Source organism: Sebastes fasciatus, chromosome 16, assembly GCF_043250625.1.
Source record: "Sebastes fasciatus isolate fSebFas1 chromosome 16, fSebFas1.pri, whole genome shotgun sequence".
Taxonomy (NCBI): domain Eukaryota; kingdom Metazoa; phylum Chordata; class Actinopteri; order Perciformes; family Sebastidae; genus Sebastes; species Sebastes fasciatus.
The window spans coordinates 15,856,245-15,873,127 of record NC_133810.1 but is presented as its reverse complement, the minus strand read 5'-3'; the positions used below and the strand labels follow the sequence as shown (position 1 = coordinate 15,873,127).

General features: G+C 42.0%; 1 protein-coding gene across 6 annotated transcripts; it reads left to right on the top strand.

The window, feature by feature from the left end:
• The first annotated feature begins 1,200 nt into the window (after positions 1 to 1,200).
• supt20 (SPT20 homolog, SAGA complex component) lies at positions 1,201 to 16,760 on the top strand. 6 transcript variants are annotated; one of them, XM_074611046.1, is made up of 24 exons: positions 1,201 to 1,350; positions 1,827 to 1,923; positions 2,492 to 2,527; positions 2,644 to 2,769; positions 3,410 to 3,536; positions 3,633 to 3,736; positions 3,968 to 4,084; positions 4,244 to 4,297; positions 4,485 to 4,624; positions 4,809 to 4,965; positions 5,577 to 5,633; positions 5,776 to 5,853; positions 7,178 to 7,347; positions 7,444 to 7,476; positions 7,589 to 7,700; positions 8,044 to 8,149; positions 8,842 to 8,997; positions 9,545 to 9,857; positions 9,946 to 10,058; positions 11,187 to 11,242; positions 11,681 to 11,791; positions 13,235 to 13,325; positions 14,031 to 14,119; positions 16,291 to 16,760. In XM_074611046.1, exons 2-24 carry the CDS (start codon positions 1,921 to 1,923, stop codon positions 16,438 to 16,440), a joined length of 2,499 nt encoding a protein of 832 aa, XP_074467147.1. In that variant the 5' UTR covers positions 1,201 to 1,350; positions 1,827 to 1,920; the 3' UTR covers positions 16,441 to 16,760. The 6 variants fall into 6 exon arrangements, with proteins under 6 accessions (XP_074467147.1, XP_074467146.1, XP_074467150.1 ...); XM_074611045.1 differs by having other exon boundaries at positions 9,943 to 10,058; XM_074611044.1 differs by lacking the exon at positions 1,201 to 1,350 and adding an exon at positions 1,470 to 1,744 and having other exon boundaries at positions 9,943 to 10,058.
• Positions 16,761 to 16,883: the final 123 nt, after the last annotated feature.

Sequence of the window (16,883 nt, the reverse complement as noted above, 5' to 3'; positions counted from 1 at the left end):
GTAAAGCTTTATGTATATAGCACCTTTTAAAACACACCGTTACAAAGTGCTTCACACACAAATGAAACATCAAACAATGATGAAATCAAGGAAAAATTACAATATGAAACACAGAAACAATGAGAAACAGATCAAACAACAACAAACAAACACACATGTGGATGAGGCCTATAGAAAGGCTTGCCTATAGAGATGGGGTTTTAGAAGCCGCTTAAAACAGTCCAGAGATTCAGCAGATCTAATAGATCGGGGGAGGTGATTCCAGAGAGTTGGGGCTAAGACAGAAAAGACCCGATCACCTTTTGTTTTGTAGTTTGAGCGGGGGATGGATAAAAGGCAGAGATTAGAGGATCGAAGTGTTCGACAGGTCGAATATGGAACAAGGAGATCAGCAATGTAACTGGGGGCGAGGTCATGCAGTGCCTTATATGTAATTAGCAAGATCTTAAAGATGATTCTGAATTTTTACAAGGAGCCAATGAAGGGATGCCAGAACAGGGGTGATGTGAGACCGACGGCTAGTTCTGGTTAATAACCTGGCCGCTGCATTTTGAATCAACTGAAGGCGATTTAAAGCAGATTGACTGAGGCAGGTGTAGAGGGAATTACAATAGTCTAGACGGGAGAATATGAAAGAGTGAATTAATAGTTCAAGATCCGTGGAGGACAAGATGCATCTGATTTTTGCAATGTTTCTTAGCTGTAGAAAGCAGATCTGGACAAGTATAGTGACATGATGGTCAAAAGTCATATTCCGGTCAAAAATGATACCAAGATTCTTAGCTGTAGGACTGATATTGGATTGAAAATTAGATTGTGAATTAGAGTGGTGCACATTACCGACCAAACTTTCATATAAATTAATATAAATCGTTTGACACACACAGTCCATTTGAAGCTTTTTGTAGGCTATAACTGTAATAGATTCAAGATTTAAGATTCAAGATGTTTATTGTCACGCAGGTTGTAGCCTACAGGTACAAACGTGTGAAATACTTTTTACTGGAAAGCTCCATTAAAATAATAAATGATATTACATTTACATTACAATTATAAAGAAGAAATACTTTGTACAAGGGCGTATTAACAATATATACAGGCATATTAAGAACACTATATTACATAACTGTAATATCTCGCAGTATAGTGTGCAGAGAGCATCTCAGTAGTAAAGTCGGCGCTGCGCGTGGCTCCGCCCACAGCCGTCCAAACCGGAAGTTTAGCTGTTGTTGTCACACTGGAAACAAAATGGCCGCTGCTCCGACTTTTTTTCAATGAACACACCGATATTTCAATTTCATTTCGTTTTCTCGCACTGGAGCTACACCCGACCGCTATGCAACCTACAAGGCAAGTCCATCCTACTCGCCGAGCTTGACGTCGCTTTATCTGCTCGCGTCCCGGACGACGTAACAATCATTTAGCGGAGCTAGTAAACTTACAGCCTGCTAGCCCACCAGGAACGAGCTAGCATGCTAACGTTAGCCATGCTAGCCTCAACGGTCGGTCAGGCATCAGCGAGCTTGTTGCTAGTCAGCCACTCTGTTGCCTGGTGATCACAGCAGTCGCCAGAGATCACTAACCAGAGCTATAACACAGCTTTATCTCACTCTGAGGCATATTGTGCTTCTATTTACTTGTATATACATTTTAAAGTAGACGTAAAATGATGAAACAACTAAGATGAAGCTCGTCACTCTTCTTCGCTGTGTTTGTGTGTGTGGCATCTGATTGAGGCTATTTGGTACTGTACGCTCCTAATAACAACATCTAGTGTATCTGTGTTCATGTATCTAGTATCTGCGTCTCTCTGTGTTGCTGTGCAGGCTGTGAATGGTCACTTTAGGAAGGTGACAGTGTGGGGCAGAAAGGACAGCATCGTCTACCGTCACTCGCCTTGCAGCTGGACGGTGGACCACAATGGTGAGTTTCATCTCTTCCAGGTCTTCTATATATATATCCTCCTGAGACCCAGCCCATTGAAGTATCTCCTATGTAGTGGACATCTTTTGACCTGCTCTATCAACCCCTGGTGTATTGTAAAGAGGACATCATGGGCTTTACAGTGATATGTCATGTATTTTTCTTTTTTAAATCAAGTTGAATGTATTCTTGGTTTAATATCACTCTATAGCCATTTTTTTGTATCTTCTAAATTCGGCTTCCTTTTCACACTGAAATGGTCCTGTGGTCCACCACAGTGGACATATTGCAAAATTAGAAATAAAAATTAAAAAGTCTAAATTGTAAGATTTTCTTTTAACCCTAAATAGGATAGGAAATCACACAAAAAAAAGAAATTGGAAGACACTTATTTTTTACTCAGTTTCCAGGAGGATATATATCCAATGGACATTCACAGTGATGTTTCATAGTCTACCAGATAAAGCATCCAATCAGAAATCTCCACCAGGACGTGCACAGCTTTGTTCTACCCTCTCTAGTTTCCATTGTGACTGATCTGTTTCATTTTTTCTCTTATTTCCCAAAGCAACAAGTTTTGGAATATGCATTGGATCGAGCTGAGGTAAGAAAACATGTTATTTCAGTCTTGCGTGTTTTGTAGAAAGAGAAATGAATAGCATACATGCACCATCTGTCCCATCACCCATTAACACAGTGTATTTATTATCTGTTATTCAGTACATTGTTGAAAGTGCTCGACAACGACCAGCCAAAAGAAGAATTTCATCCGGCGGGAGGAAGAGTTTGTATCAGAAGCTCTATGAGCTGTACATCGAGGAATGTGAGAAAGAGCCAGAGTTAAAGGTTTGTGTTATGACTCTGTTATTACTAGATAATTATGGGCATGCATTGGAAACCTTGTTCATTCCAATCTGTTGGGAATGAGTTGGGGGAAAATGTGATTTTCAGTGTTTATAATGATTTCTAAACAGGTTATCTGTCAATTTCCTGAAAAAGTGTAACAACGTGAAAGAACAGTGTGTCTTTTTCTAACTAATGGGATCAAAAAAGACTCACTTCTTATTAACTGCAATAGGCAACTAAATGGTTAAGTAATGCTGTCCGATTGATTGGTAAAAAGTCGCGATTCTTGACTCTGATGGCATATTTATGCTCAGCGAGGCAATCTCTCAGACGTCTATTTGTGCGGCCTATGTGGAAAAAACCCTGCTCACATGGACAAGACAAGCGGTATAATAATTTTTGCTATTTAATGATTTGCCACACAATATCAAAATAGGCCAACATATTTGCACATTAGCAAATACATTTCATTAATAAAACAAAATAATTTGCTGTCCTTGTCCATTACATTTACTTTTAGAAAAGCATGTGAAACCAATACTTAGCAGTGATAATATGCTTTTGTCGCATATATTTGGCATGTTCTTTGTTGCTATTATGTAGGATTTGTTTCTGAAGTGTGTTTTTTGTGTTTCTGTAGAATTTGAGGAGAAATGTGAATCTACTGGAGAAGCTGGTGTCTCAGGAGTCAGTATCATGTCTGGTGGTCAACTTGTACCCTGGGAATGAAGGCTATTCTTTAATGCTCAGGGGCAAAAATGGATCTGGTGAGAGACGACAAAATTAAGTCCATAGTTGTTTGTTTCTGATCTGTGTACCACAATCGTCTCATCTGTAACAATCATGTTTGTGTTGCTTTCTAGATTCTGAAACCATCCGTCTGCCATATGAAGAAGGGGAACTCCTGGAGTACCTAGATGCGGAGGAGTTGCCTCCTATTCTGGTGGATCTGTTGGAGAAATCGCAGGTGTGTAAATATGCAAGTGCATAAATCATTTTGTATATTCTGAAATGTTTTCCACTGTATCAACAGTAGATTTAACTTCTAAATGATTCAAAGGTGAGGTCACGGTAATGCAGGTATCGTGAAGCATGCACAAAAGCTTCAGACAGGTTTTATATTTACGTCTTAAATGTATAGAGAGAGACCATACCAATATTCTGTTGGTTGACATCTGCTGTTTGTAATTTGTCTCAGGTGAACATCTTCCACTGTGGCTGTGTAATAGTAGAGGTGAGAGACTACAGGCAGTCTGGTAATACCAAGATGCCAACCTATCAGAGCAGACACGTCCTGCTGCGGCCAACCATGCAGGTAAACCAATAGAATACATGGAAATCCTCTTTGACACAGGCCGAAACAAACAGTAAATCAAATACTAATACTGTTTGATTATGACCTGAAATGAGTGAAAACTTACAGTTGACCTTTAACGTAGAAAAGCTGAGTTATATCTGTCTTTTTGCCCTGCAGACTCTGATCTGTGATGTCCATGCCATGACCAGTGACCACCACAAGTGGACACAGGTAAAGTGTCGTGTTTACTATCACATTGAGAAACAAAAGAATAAACCCTGCCTCATCTGACACCTAACTGTGTTGACCTTTGCCTTAGCTAATACAAATGACCATAATAGTAGGCAATCCTCCCTTTCCTTTTTAGCATCAGCACATTGGACAGGTTTCCTGTAGCATCTGTTTTTCTCTGCTTTAGGATGACAAACTACAGCTGGAGAGTCAGTTGATTTTGGCCACAGCCGAACCTCTGTGCCTGGACCCCTCCATTTCTGTCACCTGCACAGCCAACCGCCTGCTCTACAACAAACAGAAAATGAACACTCGCTCCATGAAACGGTACTGAACGCGCTTTTACACTCTCCAGCTCACTTTGAATTCAGTCAAGGAAATGCTCATTTATGAATGTTTTTTCTTTTTGAAATGGAATGAAAATGAAAGCTCTGTGACTGTGAAAAAGAATGAATGAAGCTAAGGCCTTGATCATTTTAAGACACGCACTTCTTCTTCGGTTGCATCGTAGGTGTTTCAAGAGGCACTCTCGAGCTGCACTGAACAGGCAGCAGGAGCTTTCCCATCTGCCCATGCCTCCGCAGCTGCGACTCTACGATTACCTGCAGAGGAGGAAGGAGAGGAAACCTGCTCCTGTCATCGACCTGAAGATCTCAAAGATCGGAAACGTAAGTAGTCAAGACGCCTACAATTTGACCAGCATGTGTGTGTAGTGTACATACGCAGATAGGCTGTTTACTAGGGGTGGGAAAAAATCGATTCACCTAAAGTATGTATAGCGATTTTTTGGGGGATTGTTTTTTTTTATGATTTTGAAATCGTTTTTTAATGCCAGAATCTATACATTTGCTTTGAGTCTATACAGAGGTAAAAGGAAGTTACCGCTTTTATTGTTGTAGTCTTGTTGTAGCCCTTAATATTTGGTAGATCTTCTCTCACATGATGAAAATTGTTTGAAAGTCCATCCATCTATCACAACGATAATCACATCGAAATTTAATGTGAGGAAATGTTGCTTCCCACGGCTGTGTTCAGCCATGTTAAAACCTATTCTGATATCCTCAAGGGAGTTGCTAAAATCATAGCGGAAAACAAGCTGTTTCAGTTCTGCCCCTTTTCTGTTTATTGTTTACTACTGTTGAGAATAATCCGTACTTTAGCATAGGTCACTGCATGCTGTCACACTTGTTTTTGCTCATACATACATCTTTTTGTTTTTCTCTGCGGCTGTCGTCCTCGCCTTCGCGCTTCGTCGCTTCTCGGTTGTCGTCACTTGCAGTGTGTTGACATGTGGAAGCAGAGCAACTGCCAACTAACCGTACCGAAGGAAATTGATGTAAGTAGCCCAATGGTCCTCTATAACACTGTCACTTACACACTTGAGCCAACACCACTTAAAACCCACTCAGCTCTAATAGTCTGCCAGTTATAATGTAGAGAATAACAAACCAGATGGATTTGTTGGTGTGTTGCTCTAGGTGGAAAAGTACGCCGTGGTGGAGAGATCTCTGCAGTTGGAGGACTCTCAGCCCACTACTGTGATCTGGCCTGCTGAGGTAAGTGTGACAGCAGCATTAACACTCTCTGAGGCAACAGATCAATGCTGGCTGTTTGCTGTTAATAATAAGCAGGGGAGTAGCTGTGTGTAAGGCTTTATAGGGAAAAATGCCCCTGCTGCATTGTGCAAAATTCCCACACATGGTTCCCACTTGGTTTTGTACTCAAAAAGGGCTTTTGTTTAGTGTAAACAATGAGAAAAGTGTGAACTCGGAAAAGATAGCTCCCAAGTGGGTGAACAACCTTAAAAGGATTCCTTGTTGATGAACCATAAAATGACCACAAAACTGTAGTAAATGTGGAACATTTCGGAATTCCACACATGCTTCTGCTATTCTGGGGAAAAAAAGACCATACTGGACTGCAGATGGACCGTGTCAGGGACATTGCTTCTGCCCATAAATTGTGCTGGGCTCCTTTTCCCATATTTTTTTATACAACATATTTTCATCCCTTATATAAGTCAGTGACGTATATAGCATTTTTCACAGACATACATCACAAAGTGCTTAACTAGATCATTATGCAAAGATGCCTGGTACATACAGGTTACCCAAACGCCTGTCCAAACAGGTGAGTCTTTAACTGGCCTTTTAAAAGAATCCACTGAGTCAGCGGACCGTAAGGGTGAGAGCAGAGCATTCCAGAGTGAAGGTGCAACGGCTTCGAAAGCACGACCACCCCGGGTCTTAAGGCAAGTGCGTGGGACAGACTACAGGTATTTCATGTTTGACCTAAGAGAGCAAGCTGAAGATTAAGGGTAAAGTAGTTCAGCCACATATGCAGGAGTCTGACTGTGTATCCCTCTGTAGGTGAGAGTAGGTCAGGCAAGGTCACAAGGCAGGGCCACAAGGCAGGGCCAGTTCCTAAAGCGAACATTAAAGGGATAGTTTGGGTGTTTTGAAGTGGGTTTGTATGAGGTACTTTTCCATAGCCATTGTATTACTTACAGTAGACGACGGTCGGCACGTCCCCAGTTTGTAGAAATAGACAGGAGTGCCGTCACAGGAGCAAAGCAATGTACTGCTGTGGACGGGGCAGCAGAAAAACGAAAGGCCCACCTAAAACAATCAATATCAATTTAAGTGTACGCTATATTTACAATATTTTCACCACTTTTTCTTGCTGTCAGACAGCCCTTTCCATCGAAGAACTGAAGTGAAAGTTTTCTCTCCCTCTTCTCCTTTTTGTCATAAAACCTTCTCATTCATGTTAGAGAAAGTCAAAAATATTCATAGTCAACACAAGTCAACAATATTGATCGTTGATGTGCTCATACAAACCTCTTTCATTCAGTTGTCTGTGTCCACTTTCTTTACGCAGGAAGTTATAGATGACTACACGTTTGAGTGTGAGGTCGGGGGCCAACCCCAGATGACCAAGGTGTCTATCTTCCAGTCGATGGGGGACCCTCTGGTGTATGGGAAGATCTACTGCGCTAAAGAACCAAAAGCAGAGGAGGACAGCACAGACCTGAAGCTCATACATTCCCCGTAAGGACGGTCTGCGAGACAAATTCAGTATACATGACTGGATTTGAAATGCCACTGTGATTTCACTCGTCTTCATCTCTTTTGTCTCATTCACAGCTTCCTCATAGGCTCCAAGATAGATGCAGACCGGTGAGTCACCATGTTTGCTTTTGTCGAGAAGCTAATCCTGTCAAATGCACCATTTTTAGGGATACGCTATTGGAGGGCATTGTATACATTTTATGATATGTCTGTTTCATAGGTTTCTTACCCAGTACAAAGGGGTGTATGAGAGAGACGTGAAGTGTCAGGTCAAAATGTCCCATAACTCAGGCAGCGTGGGACAGGGGCCTCCCTCCCCCAGCAAAGATGAGGTAAGTACTGCCTTGCTTGGATGTAGGAAAGGTTTGAGGTCGCTCCAGGTTTGAGGAATTTACTCTTTCTTTTGAATAGAGTTTGAAAGGAATTGACACCTCCACTGATTCTTACCTTATCTGATTTTTTTTTTTGTTGTTGAAGAAATAAAGCTTTGAATTTTCCTTCATAAATTAACTTTGATTTTTAGAGTAAAAACAATTGGATTTTTTAAATATATTGAGCCTAATGAGCACTCAGACACACACTTAAGGTTTGTCTGTGCTGATGTTGAGAAAATTACTTTTGTGTTACGGTTGTGATGCACTGTGGCTAACAAACTGGTTTAAATGCCATCTGCAGGGTGATGGTATTTCTCCACTGGTCCAGACGTCTGTTTTGGGAAAAGGGGTGAAGCACCGACCGCCTCCCATCAAACTGCCTTCAGGATCAGGCAGCAGCTCCTCAGGTACATCTGCTGCTTCTGACATAGCGCAAACATGTGGTGGCCCTACGTAATTCCTGAGAGCAGGGTCGTAGAAAACAGATACAGAAAGAAGGGGAAAATGTTTAAATAGCCACAGTTGTGTAAAAATCTCCCACCTCTTGTTATCTGTGGTACCCTTTTCACCCCAGCAAATATTTCCAAAAACAAATTCACACCCTTTCTCGTGGGGTTGGTTGAGAGGAATTCTGGAATTTGTAGATAATCGCAAACCAAAGTAGACGAGACAGGCTGGTGGAAAAAGGGTGCAACCAATCCTTAAATGGCAACAAAAAAAACTTCTGGACTGCATCAAACATCATAGTTTGATTAACTCTAGCAGCACAGAAATGTCAGTGGTGGATTTTTCCTTTCATGGCTAGCATTAAGACAGCTGGGTTAAACTGAGGTCAGGTATTAGAGGGGAAGGATTGACCTTTCACACCCCTGGTCAAGGTAAGGGTCAAGCCCAAGGGCAAAGTTTTTCAGTTGGGCATGGAGCACAAATGCCAACTTAACAAGTTCTTAAAATATGAAGTCATAAGGTTATAAAGTGATAGTCCATGTGACAAGCTCAGTGTAGATTTGCCTCCTAACCAGGATGGATCCAGATCTATTCAATACTCCTCTGTTTGTTATTATGAAAGGGGTGCAGTAAATATCTTTTTTTTTCTCAGGTAATCCATATAGTTCACAAACCACCAGTGGTCTACTCAAGTGTCCTACGCCCCCTCCAGCCAAAAGCCATTCTCTGAACAGGAAGCACTCCATGGAGCTGAGCCAGGTGGGCCTGCTGTCGCCTGCCTCCCTCTCCCCCATGGGCTCCACACAGAGTGAGTACAGCCCAGTCCGACTAACTGTTGGGCTGCTTGCTTTCATCAGTCACAGTTGTGCGATTGAGTTGTACTGGAATGTCTTACCTCAGTTCTTCTCGAGCCTCCCCTAGTTTTCCAGATCTGGAATTGTTTTTTGACAAATTATGAAAAATGAACTTGACAAGGTTCCAGGTCTTAGGAAATATGGAAAAGCACAAAAAAGTATAAAACCACAGGAACATATCTGACAAGTGCACGGAATATTGCATCAATAAAAGCACCATAGTATTATGTATTCTGAGTAAAACCAGCTGCTATGCAAATTGCCAGAAAAAGAGGTGAAGTTTTGACATGAGTGCCTCACGAGTTAAATTGAACTCCTCAGTTATTCCATGTAGTCATTGTTGTAAATTTGGCAATCTAAAGTCATCTAAAAAAAGCACTGAATTGACAGTATAATTTTGTCATTTTAAGCTCCTCCTTACAAAACTTTATAGGCATCACCTGCTGAAAAGTCCCCCTCTCTGTCTTCTTCATTGTTTTGACCCACTTTCCCCTCTTTTAGGATCGGGGACACCCAAGCCATCCACCCCCACACCCACCAACACGCCGTGCTCGACCCCGCACCCCGCCGACCTCCTCTCTGCTCCTCTCTCGCTGACCCCTACCCCTTCAGACCTTCCCATGGTTCAGAGCCAGTCGCAGCCCGCCCTCCTCACGCCCTTCGCCCAGCAACAACTGGCTCTGAGCCAGCCGCTGCCCGTCATGACCATCCCCCTGCCCACCATGGGTACGTCCATCACCACGGGAACCACCCCGTCGCAGGTCATGGCCAACCCGGCAGGGCTCAATTTCATCAACGTGGTCAGCTCCGTCTGGTGAGAACATAAATAGTCTCTGGTGCCTCTCTGTCACTTGCTAGTCACTGTCGCTTTTCATGACGATCCTGTGCTGTTTGTTTAGCAGTCCTCAAACCCTGATGAGCGGCTCCAACCCCATGCTGGGTCCAGGCCTTAACCTGAGTGGAATCCTGCCTCCTGGAGGGCTGATGCCCACCATGCAGTCCGCAGCACAGCCTGGTAAGACATTTTCATGCTGCTTCCCCTGAAGTATTACTATAATCGGTTATGAGCAGTCAGTCTCCACATGACAAACATGCTACAGGGTAGCAGGGTGAAGACTACCCTCCAGATGAACTCCCCATGTTATTTTGCATCCAACCAACTGACATGTCCTTGAGCATAATAGTGAATTCCAGCTTAAGGGATGCAGACTCCATTTTACCAAATAGGATCCTACAGCACAATCAGCAATTGGAAGTTGACCAGGAAGAAATGAGGATTTTGCTCAAGGAAATTTTGAGAGGGTTGAACACACATTGGCGGCTCCAGGAATCAAACAGATGACAGATACAGTACATAAAGTCCAGGTAAAGCAAAAACAAAAATTTGTCCCACCACAGAAAAATGTGTTATTAACCACATTAACCAAAATTGAATGATCAAACAAATCGGCAAGTATATAGAATTAGGTTTCAAAATCGTGAAAAATGCGTTCTCTGCTCTTAAGCGCTGGGGTCATTTCCTATAGTAACTTATATAGTTTTAGGGAAGGGGTTATGCTAATGATGGCTCCAGTGCGTCATCGAGCCATTATATCAGGCCCGCCCCAAAAAATCCTGAACACAAAAATGGAGAAACAGTCTAACTCCACAATTCACACACAATTCCACAATTATTTTCTAACATGTATAATGTGTGTTCAGAAACAAATCTCTGATTTTACTTTACCTGGACTTTAAGGCAATCTTTATTCTTTCAGACCTGTGTAACATAAAGTGTATCAAAAAGCATTACAGGCCCACAACAACAACATTTTCGGAGCCAAACAAACCTATCTAAGGAAAGATCTTCCAAAAAAATCTTATTATGTAAAGGGGGAAAAATTGGGGAAAAAAACTTAGAAGAAGCAATTCAAAGAGAGATCCACCATCCTTGACTGGCTCGGTGTGCATCAAGAGTCATATGTTTTTCAGAAAATGAAAAGAAAGTTGTAATAGTAAATGGAAACACAAGAGGTTTTCAACGTACAGTAAACTACTAAAGTATGTTCAAGTCCAGTAAAAGAAGCCCAGTGGGTCTGATGAAAATGTCCAGTTTTGTCTGTACTGTTCTGTCTGGTGAATTTAACTCTGATTTGTGTTCCAGGGAGTCCTTTTAGCCTGAACAGCAGTGCTGGGTTGAGACCACTGAACCTACTGCAGGTATGACACACTACCAGTTAGTCTGTTAGTAGCGTGCAATGGGTATTTGTTCGATATAGCTAGTGTCCTGATCCTGCACCTGTGTTACCACACCTGGAATAGTGATGAGCTGTGTGTGTGTGTGAATCAACTACACAGCTTAATTTCCTCACACTTCCTTTTCCCTGCACCACACTGCATATAGCACCCTTTATCAAGTTGTTCCAGTTCTGATATTCAGATAGTAGTAATGGGCTAGTTACCCTGTGTTGTTTGATTGCTTTGCTAATTCTCCCGTTTCCCTCTGCTCTTGTCCCTTTTTTTTTTTGCCTACATGTGCATCATTCTTTTCCCTCGGACTCTCCTCTCTCCATCTCCAACCCTACCTTCATCCTCATCTCCCTCTCTGTTACTCCTCCACTTGTTGTTTGTTTGTTGGTGTTTGTTATTCATCTCCAGATTCCCACCGGTCCTCTCATCTTTAACCCTCTGCAGCAGCAGCAGCTGTCTCAGTTCTCCCCACAGCAGAGTCAGTCGGCCACCTCCAGCCCTCAACAGCAGGGGGAGACGGTGAGACACACATTGACATTTGCATGCAATCACATCCATCCATCCATTCATCCATTATCTGATCCCAGCTGGCATTGGGCGAAGGCGCAATCACATACACACACACAGTAAAAAAACAAAACATTAATTGCAACAATGGAATATTGCAAATTGTGTTAAGACTATATCTGTAATTGAAATATTTGTGTTTAATAATGTCCATGTTTGCACATATCTAAACTGGGTACTACATGTCAAAATAGAAACAGAGAGGGTTAGGAGTTCACAAAAGCGCAGCAATTTATTTCACAGAGAAGTAAAAAAAAAAATTTAATTTCCAAGACACTGTTTACCTGTTTGTCAACAAAATTGAGCAACCTGGCTTGGTAGAGCGGCAACGATTAATCGATTAATTGTCAACTATTAAATTAATCGCCATATATTTTGATAATCAATTAATCAGTTTGAGTAATTTTTTAAGAAAAAAAAGTCAAAATTCTCTGATTGCAGCTTCTTAAATGTGAATATTTTCTGGTTTCTTTACTCCCCAGTAAACTGAATATATTTGAGTTGTGGACAAAACAAGACATTAGAGGACGTCATCTTGGGCTTTGGGAAACTAATCAACATTTTTCACCATTTTCTGTCATTTTATAGACCAAACAACTAATCGATTAATCGAGAAAATAATCAACAGATTAATCCATAATGAAAATAATCGTTAGTTGCAGGCCTATAGCTTGGTTAGGGAGGTGATAAATGAGCCAAGGACCACTGTGAACCGAAGTCAGTCATTAGAGACTTCACAAAACTGGGCTATATGGCAAAGTGGCCAGACGTCTAAAACGAAGTTACTTCTAAAAAAAAAAAAAGGTGGGGCAAGGATGTATGTTCCAACAGGACAATGACCAAACTGTACTGACTTTAGAACAAGAAATTGAAATTGCTCGGGTGACCCAGGCAAAGCCAAGACTTATGTCAAACTGGAAAATCTGTGGAATGACCTCATGACAGCTGTCGAGTCGAGAGCAAGTTTAAACAAACCTGCAAGGAATAATGGGAGAAAAGCCCAGAAGCCAGCAGTGCCAAGGAGGTGATGCTTACATATTCATGAAAAAGCTGTAGGAGAAGCTGTAACCACTGCCAAAACACCTCATAACCACCTAATAACTGCTGGTTCTGGACCCTCATGAGAACTAGAAGTGTTATTTGTCTTTTACTTTTTCTTCTTTTGAACAATGTTGCTTTGTAAAGGGTAGGTCAACTAATGCTTACGTTTTTTGTAGATTTTGTAACTTTCTTTTGAATAGTGCTATAAAAAAAACAGTTTAATACAAGTGTTGAATATGGCAGGCACTGCACACATTACTGCTCAAGTCATTGTAGTGAAAAGGATTTTGTGACGGCAGTGAACAGGTGTGTGATGACCTCACTGTTGTGTGTTGCCTGTGGCTGTTTTCTCAGGGTGACCAGGGGTCAGATCAAAGTTTAGGAAACCAGCAAACAGCGGTCATTAACCTGGGAGTGGGAGGCTTCATGACTCCACAGGCAGCAGGTATGACCCCCCCACACACACACAGACACACATTAAAAACACCATAATTCCTCTAAAACATTTCTCTTTGTTCAGTCCATTAACTTGTTTCAAAACAAATTGACACAATGACACTAACTAGTACTAATGAGATAAAATGTACTAATGTATTCATTATTTTAATTACTGTACATTAGGACTCATTAGTCTGTAACTAAACGTGATCATTTTACTGAAGTTAGCCATTGTTCCTCTGAATGGAGCATATAACAACTGACAGGAGAGACTCAACTTCCCCTTCTTCTCTGCTACATTCTCTCTTTTTTATTTTCTCTCTGTTGTTTTTTTGCCCCCACCCTTATTTCTTTCCCTCTTGCACTGTCTTCCTGTCCTCCTTCTCAACTTAACCTGCTGACTCGCACCTTTCCGGCTCACCCCTTTCATGCTATTTGCCCATAATCTACTTAAAAATGTCCATGCACACGGTCATTTACCTGTGCTGTTGGCCTCCCTGCAATGTTACCTCTTTCTTTCATTTCATCTCTTTCCTGTCCATCACTGAAACCCCGACTCCCCCATCCTCTCCCTCCAACTCAACCCCCTTCTGCCTGAATGTGCATTTTCTTTCTTCATACTTTACTCCATTCCTTCTTCTGCTTCTCTCCCTCTCGCCGCCACATCCTTCCCTCTGGGGTTCCCTCTCTCCCTCCTCCCCTCCCCCCTTAGTGCTGTCCCAGTTGGGCTGTGGGCTGGACGGGTCTGGGCCCCCGCTGCCCTCTCCAAGGCTTCAGCAGCAGCACCAGCCACAGATCCAAGTAATACAGCAACTTTAACATCTATATACACACATATACATGTTTGTAAGAACACTGAGACTTCAATCATCAGCCAACTCTCCTCCATGCCTTTATTTAGCAGGCAGGTGTATGTTGTGCTACACTATAAACTGTCAGGGAATTATTCCAATTACCTTTGTTCTCTGCATAAACACAAACATTTCTTAATTTTTCTTTACACATAAGTTTATTATTTTCATCAGACCTGGCTCAAATTTAAATTGTTTTTAAACAACTGTGTACTGTCACAGAATAAAAATACATTTATGGCCTCTAGGAAGCAGAATTTTGAAGGGATAGTTTGGGTGTTTTGAAGTGGGGTTGTATGAGGTACTTATCCATAGTCAGTGTATTATCTACAGTAGATGACACGCCCCCAGCTTGAAGAAACAGACGAGAGTTACCACACGAAACCAAAGCAATGTACTGCTGTGGACAGGGCCAGCAGCAAAACGTATTTTAGCCAACTAAAAGAAAGGCTCACCTAAAAAAATCAATATCAGTTTAAGTGTACACTATATTTAGAACATTTTCAACAGTTTACCAGTTTAGCTGTTATCTATGCTCTCGCCAAAGCAACCAGATTCCATTGAAAAAACAGTAATTTTTACCTTGCAGAACCCCGTAGTTGGTGGTCTACCGCTGCCTTGATCGATTAGTTTGTTTGTGTTATTGTGTGACTTTGGTGAATCCGAACTAACCAAAGTTACACAATAACACAAACTAACCGATCGAGGCAGCAGAAGACCAGCAACCCCCGTTTTCTGCAAGGTAAAATTACCGGGTTTTTTTCAATGGAGTCTGGTGGCTTTTGCGAGAGCATAGATGGATACAACGGCTTCTGTTCCCCTTCGGAAGGGGCTTTCTCGCGGCAAGGTAAACCGGTGAAAATATTCTAAATACAGTATAGCGTACACTTTGATATTGATTTTTATTAGGTAGTCCTTTTTTCAGGTGGCTAAAATACGTTTTGCTGCCGGCCCCGTCCACAGCAGTACATTGTTTTGATTCTGTGCTGTAACTCCAGTCTGCTTCTTCAAACTTAGGGCGCGCCGGCCGTCTTCTACTGTAGGTAATACACTGACTATGGATAAGTACCTCATACAACCCCACTTCAAAACACTCAAACCTTCCCTTTAAGGACTTGAACATCTGAAACCATTTGGTATAACCAACCTTATGAGACGAACGGAAACATATTTTATTCTAAATATTTACTATTTTCTCAAATTTCCTTTTTATCAACAGTAAAAAAAAAAAAATCTTAAATAATAACTGAGAATATATTTTCTTTTTTCTTCAAATGAAAAGTTGTAGGTGAAACGGTATCATCCCAGGTCTGATTTTCATCCAGATTTCTCTGTTGTAGATCCACACCATCCACTCCATCTTGTGTTGTCTGTTTGGTTAATGTGTTGTTTGACAAAGATCACAGCAGTTCCAGTACTCCCACACACACACACACACACACACAGCAGAGCTTGTGGCACTTCCAATGGCAGCAACTAACAGCGTGTCGAACTGGGAGGCATGTTCTTGCAAAGCATTTAGAAATATTGTCGCTGGGTTTACACACACTGTTGAAATGTTGCTGACTGCATCATCATGGCAGATTAGAGATGATAGGCTGTAAGCATGAATCATAAGGTGTTTAAAGATTTTTTATTTTTTTTGCCCAGTTGAAGTTGCTGACTTACTCCGAGCAGAAAGCACGGTTGCTGAGCTGCATGTCTGTTTTTTGCCAGGGACCACAGGCAATAATTTGTGTCTCCAGAACGCCGCTGGTGCTGCTTGACTGTATCCTGCCTCACTCCCCAACACACCCCAACTCGTCCCAAATCTCTTCCTTCTTCTCCCTCCCCTCTGCAACCCATTAACCACTCTTCTGTGTTTCTCCGCACAATCCTCTTGTATGTCGTACCGGGCTTTAGTTCAGCTTCACTAACACGTGGCACTTAAAGATACTTCTGAATCATTCTGCTGATAATCTAAGATCTAATTTCAGGCTCAACACTGGTGCCGGTGAATGTCTTTTTAACCATGCCGCACATGCTTACACATAGATCCACTGACGAAAACATTGTGTTGCTTGCAGTAACATATTGAAATCCCCTCTGATGTTTTTTTTTTTTTTTTCTGCGCTGGTACAGTTGCAATTCTTGCAGCACCAAATGCAGCAGCAGCAGCAAATGGCTATGGGAGCAGCAGCTCCTCTGGGGGGAGCACCACGGCTGCATACCGCCAGCCAACCAAGAAGTAAGAGGAAGAGGAGCATGCCACAGCCCCTCCCTAAGTCATGACAGACTAAAATCACATGAATGATCCATACTGTGCTCTTTGTCTGCCTCACTGTGGAGACTGCAGACAAAACGTTTTTTTGGTCCTTTCTGTGTGTCTTTTTCTAGCTGACAAATTTGTATGTAATGGTTGTCAGATGTTTTGGAGAACCAAAACTGTGTCCACCATAATGGATTTTTTTAGAACAGGGAGCCCTACACTTAAAGAACCTTAGTGATATTTTTTTGAGATGAAACAGAATAAGACGGTTCTCGTAGGTGGCGGGCTTTCACAATAACACATCGCCCCTTCAGGAAGACTTTTCTCTATGAGGTGGCCTGGGACTGAAAGGATCATGAATGCACATTCTCAGAGGATTCCTCGCGAGCCTGCCCGACTCTCCAGCCTTTGCTTGGTTGACCCCGGTAGAAACTGCCCTTTAAGCACGGATCCCAGTGAGCTTATC

Bases quoted from the DNA above. Each gene is read 5' to 3' on its own strand.
- supt20 (XM_074611045.1), top strand. The intron at 9,858-9,942 runs GTGAGAACATAA...CTGTTTGTTTAG, and splicing joins AACGTGGTCAGCTCCGTCTG to CAGTCCTCAAACCCTGATGA. The intron at 11,243-11,680 runs GTATGACACACT...ATTCATCTCCAG, and splicing joins GACCACTGAACCTACTGCAG to ATTCCCACCGGTCCTCTCAT.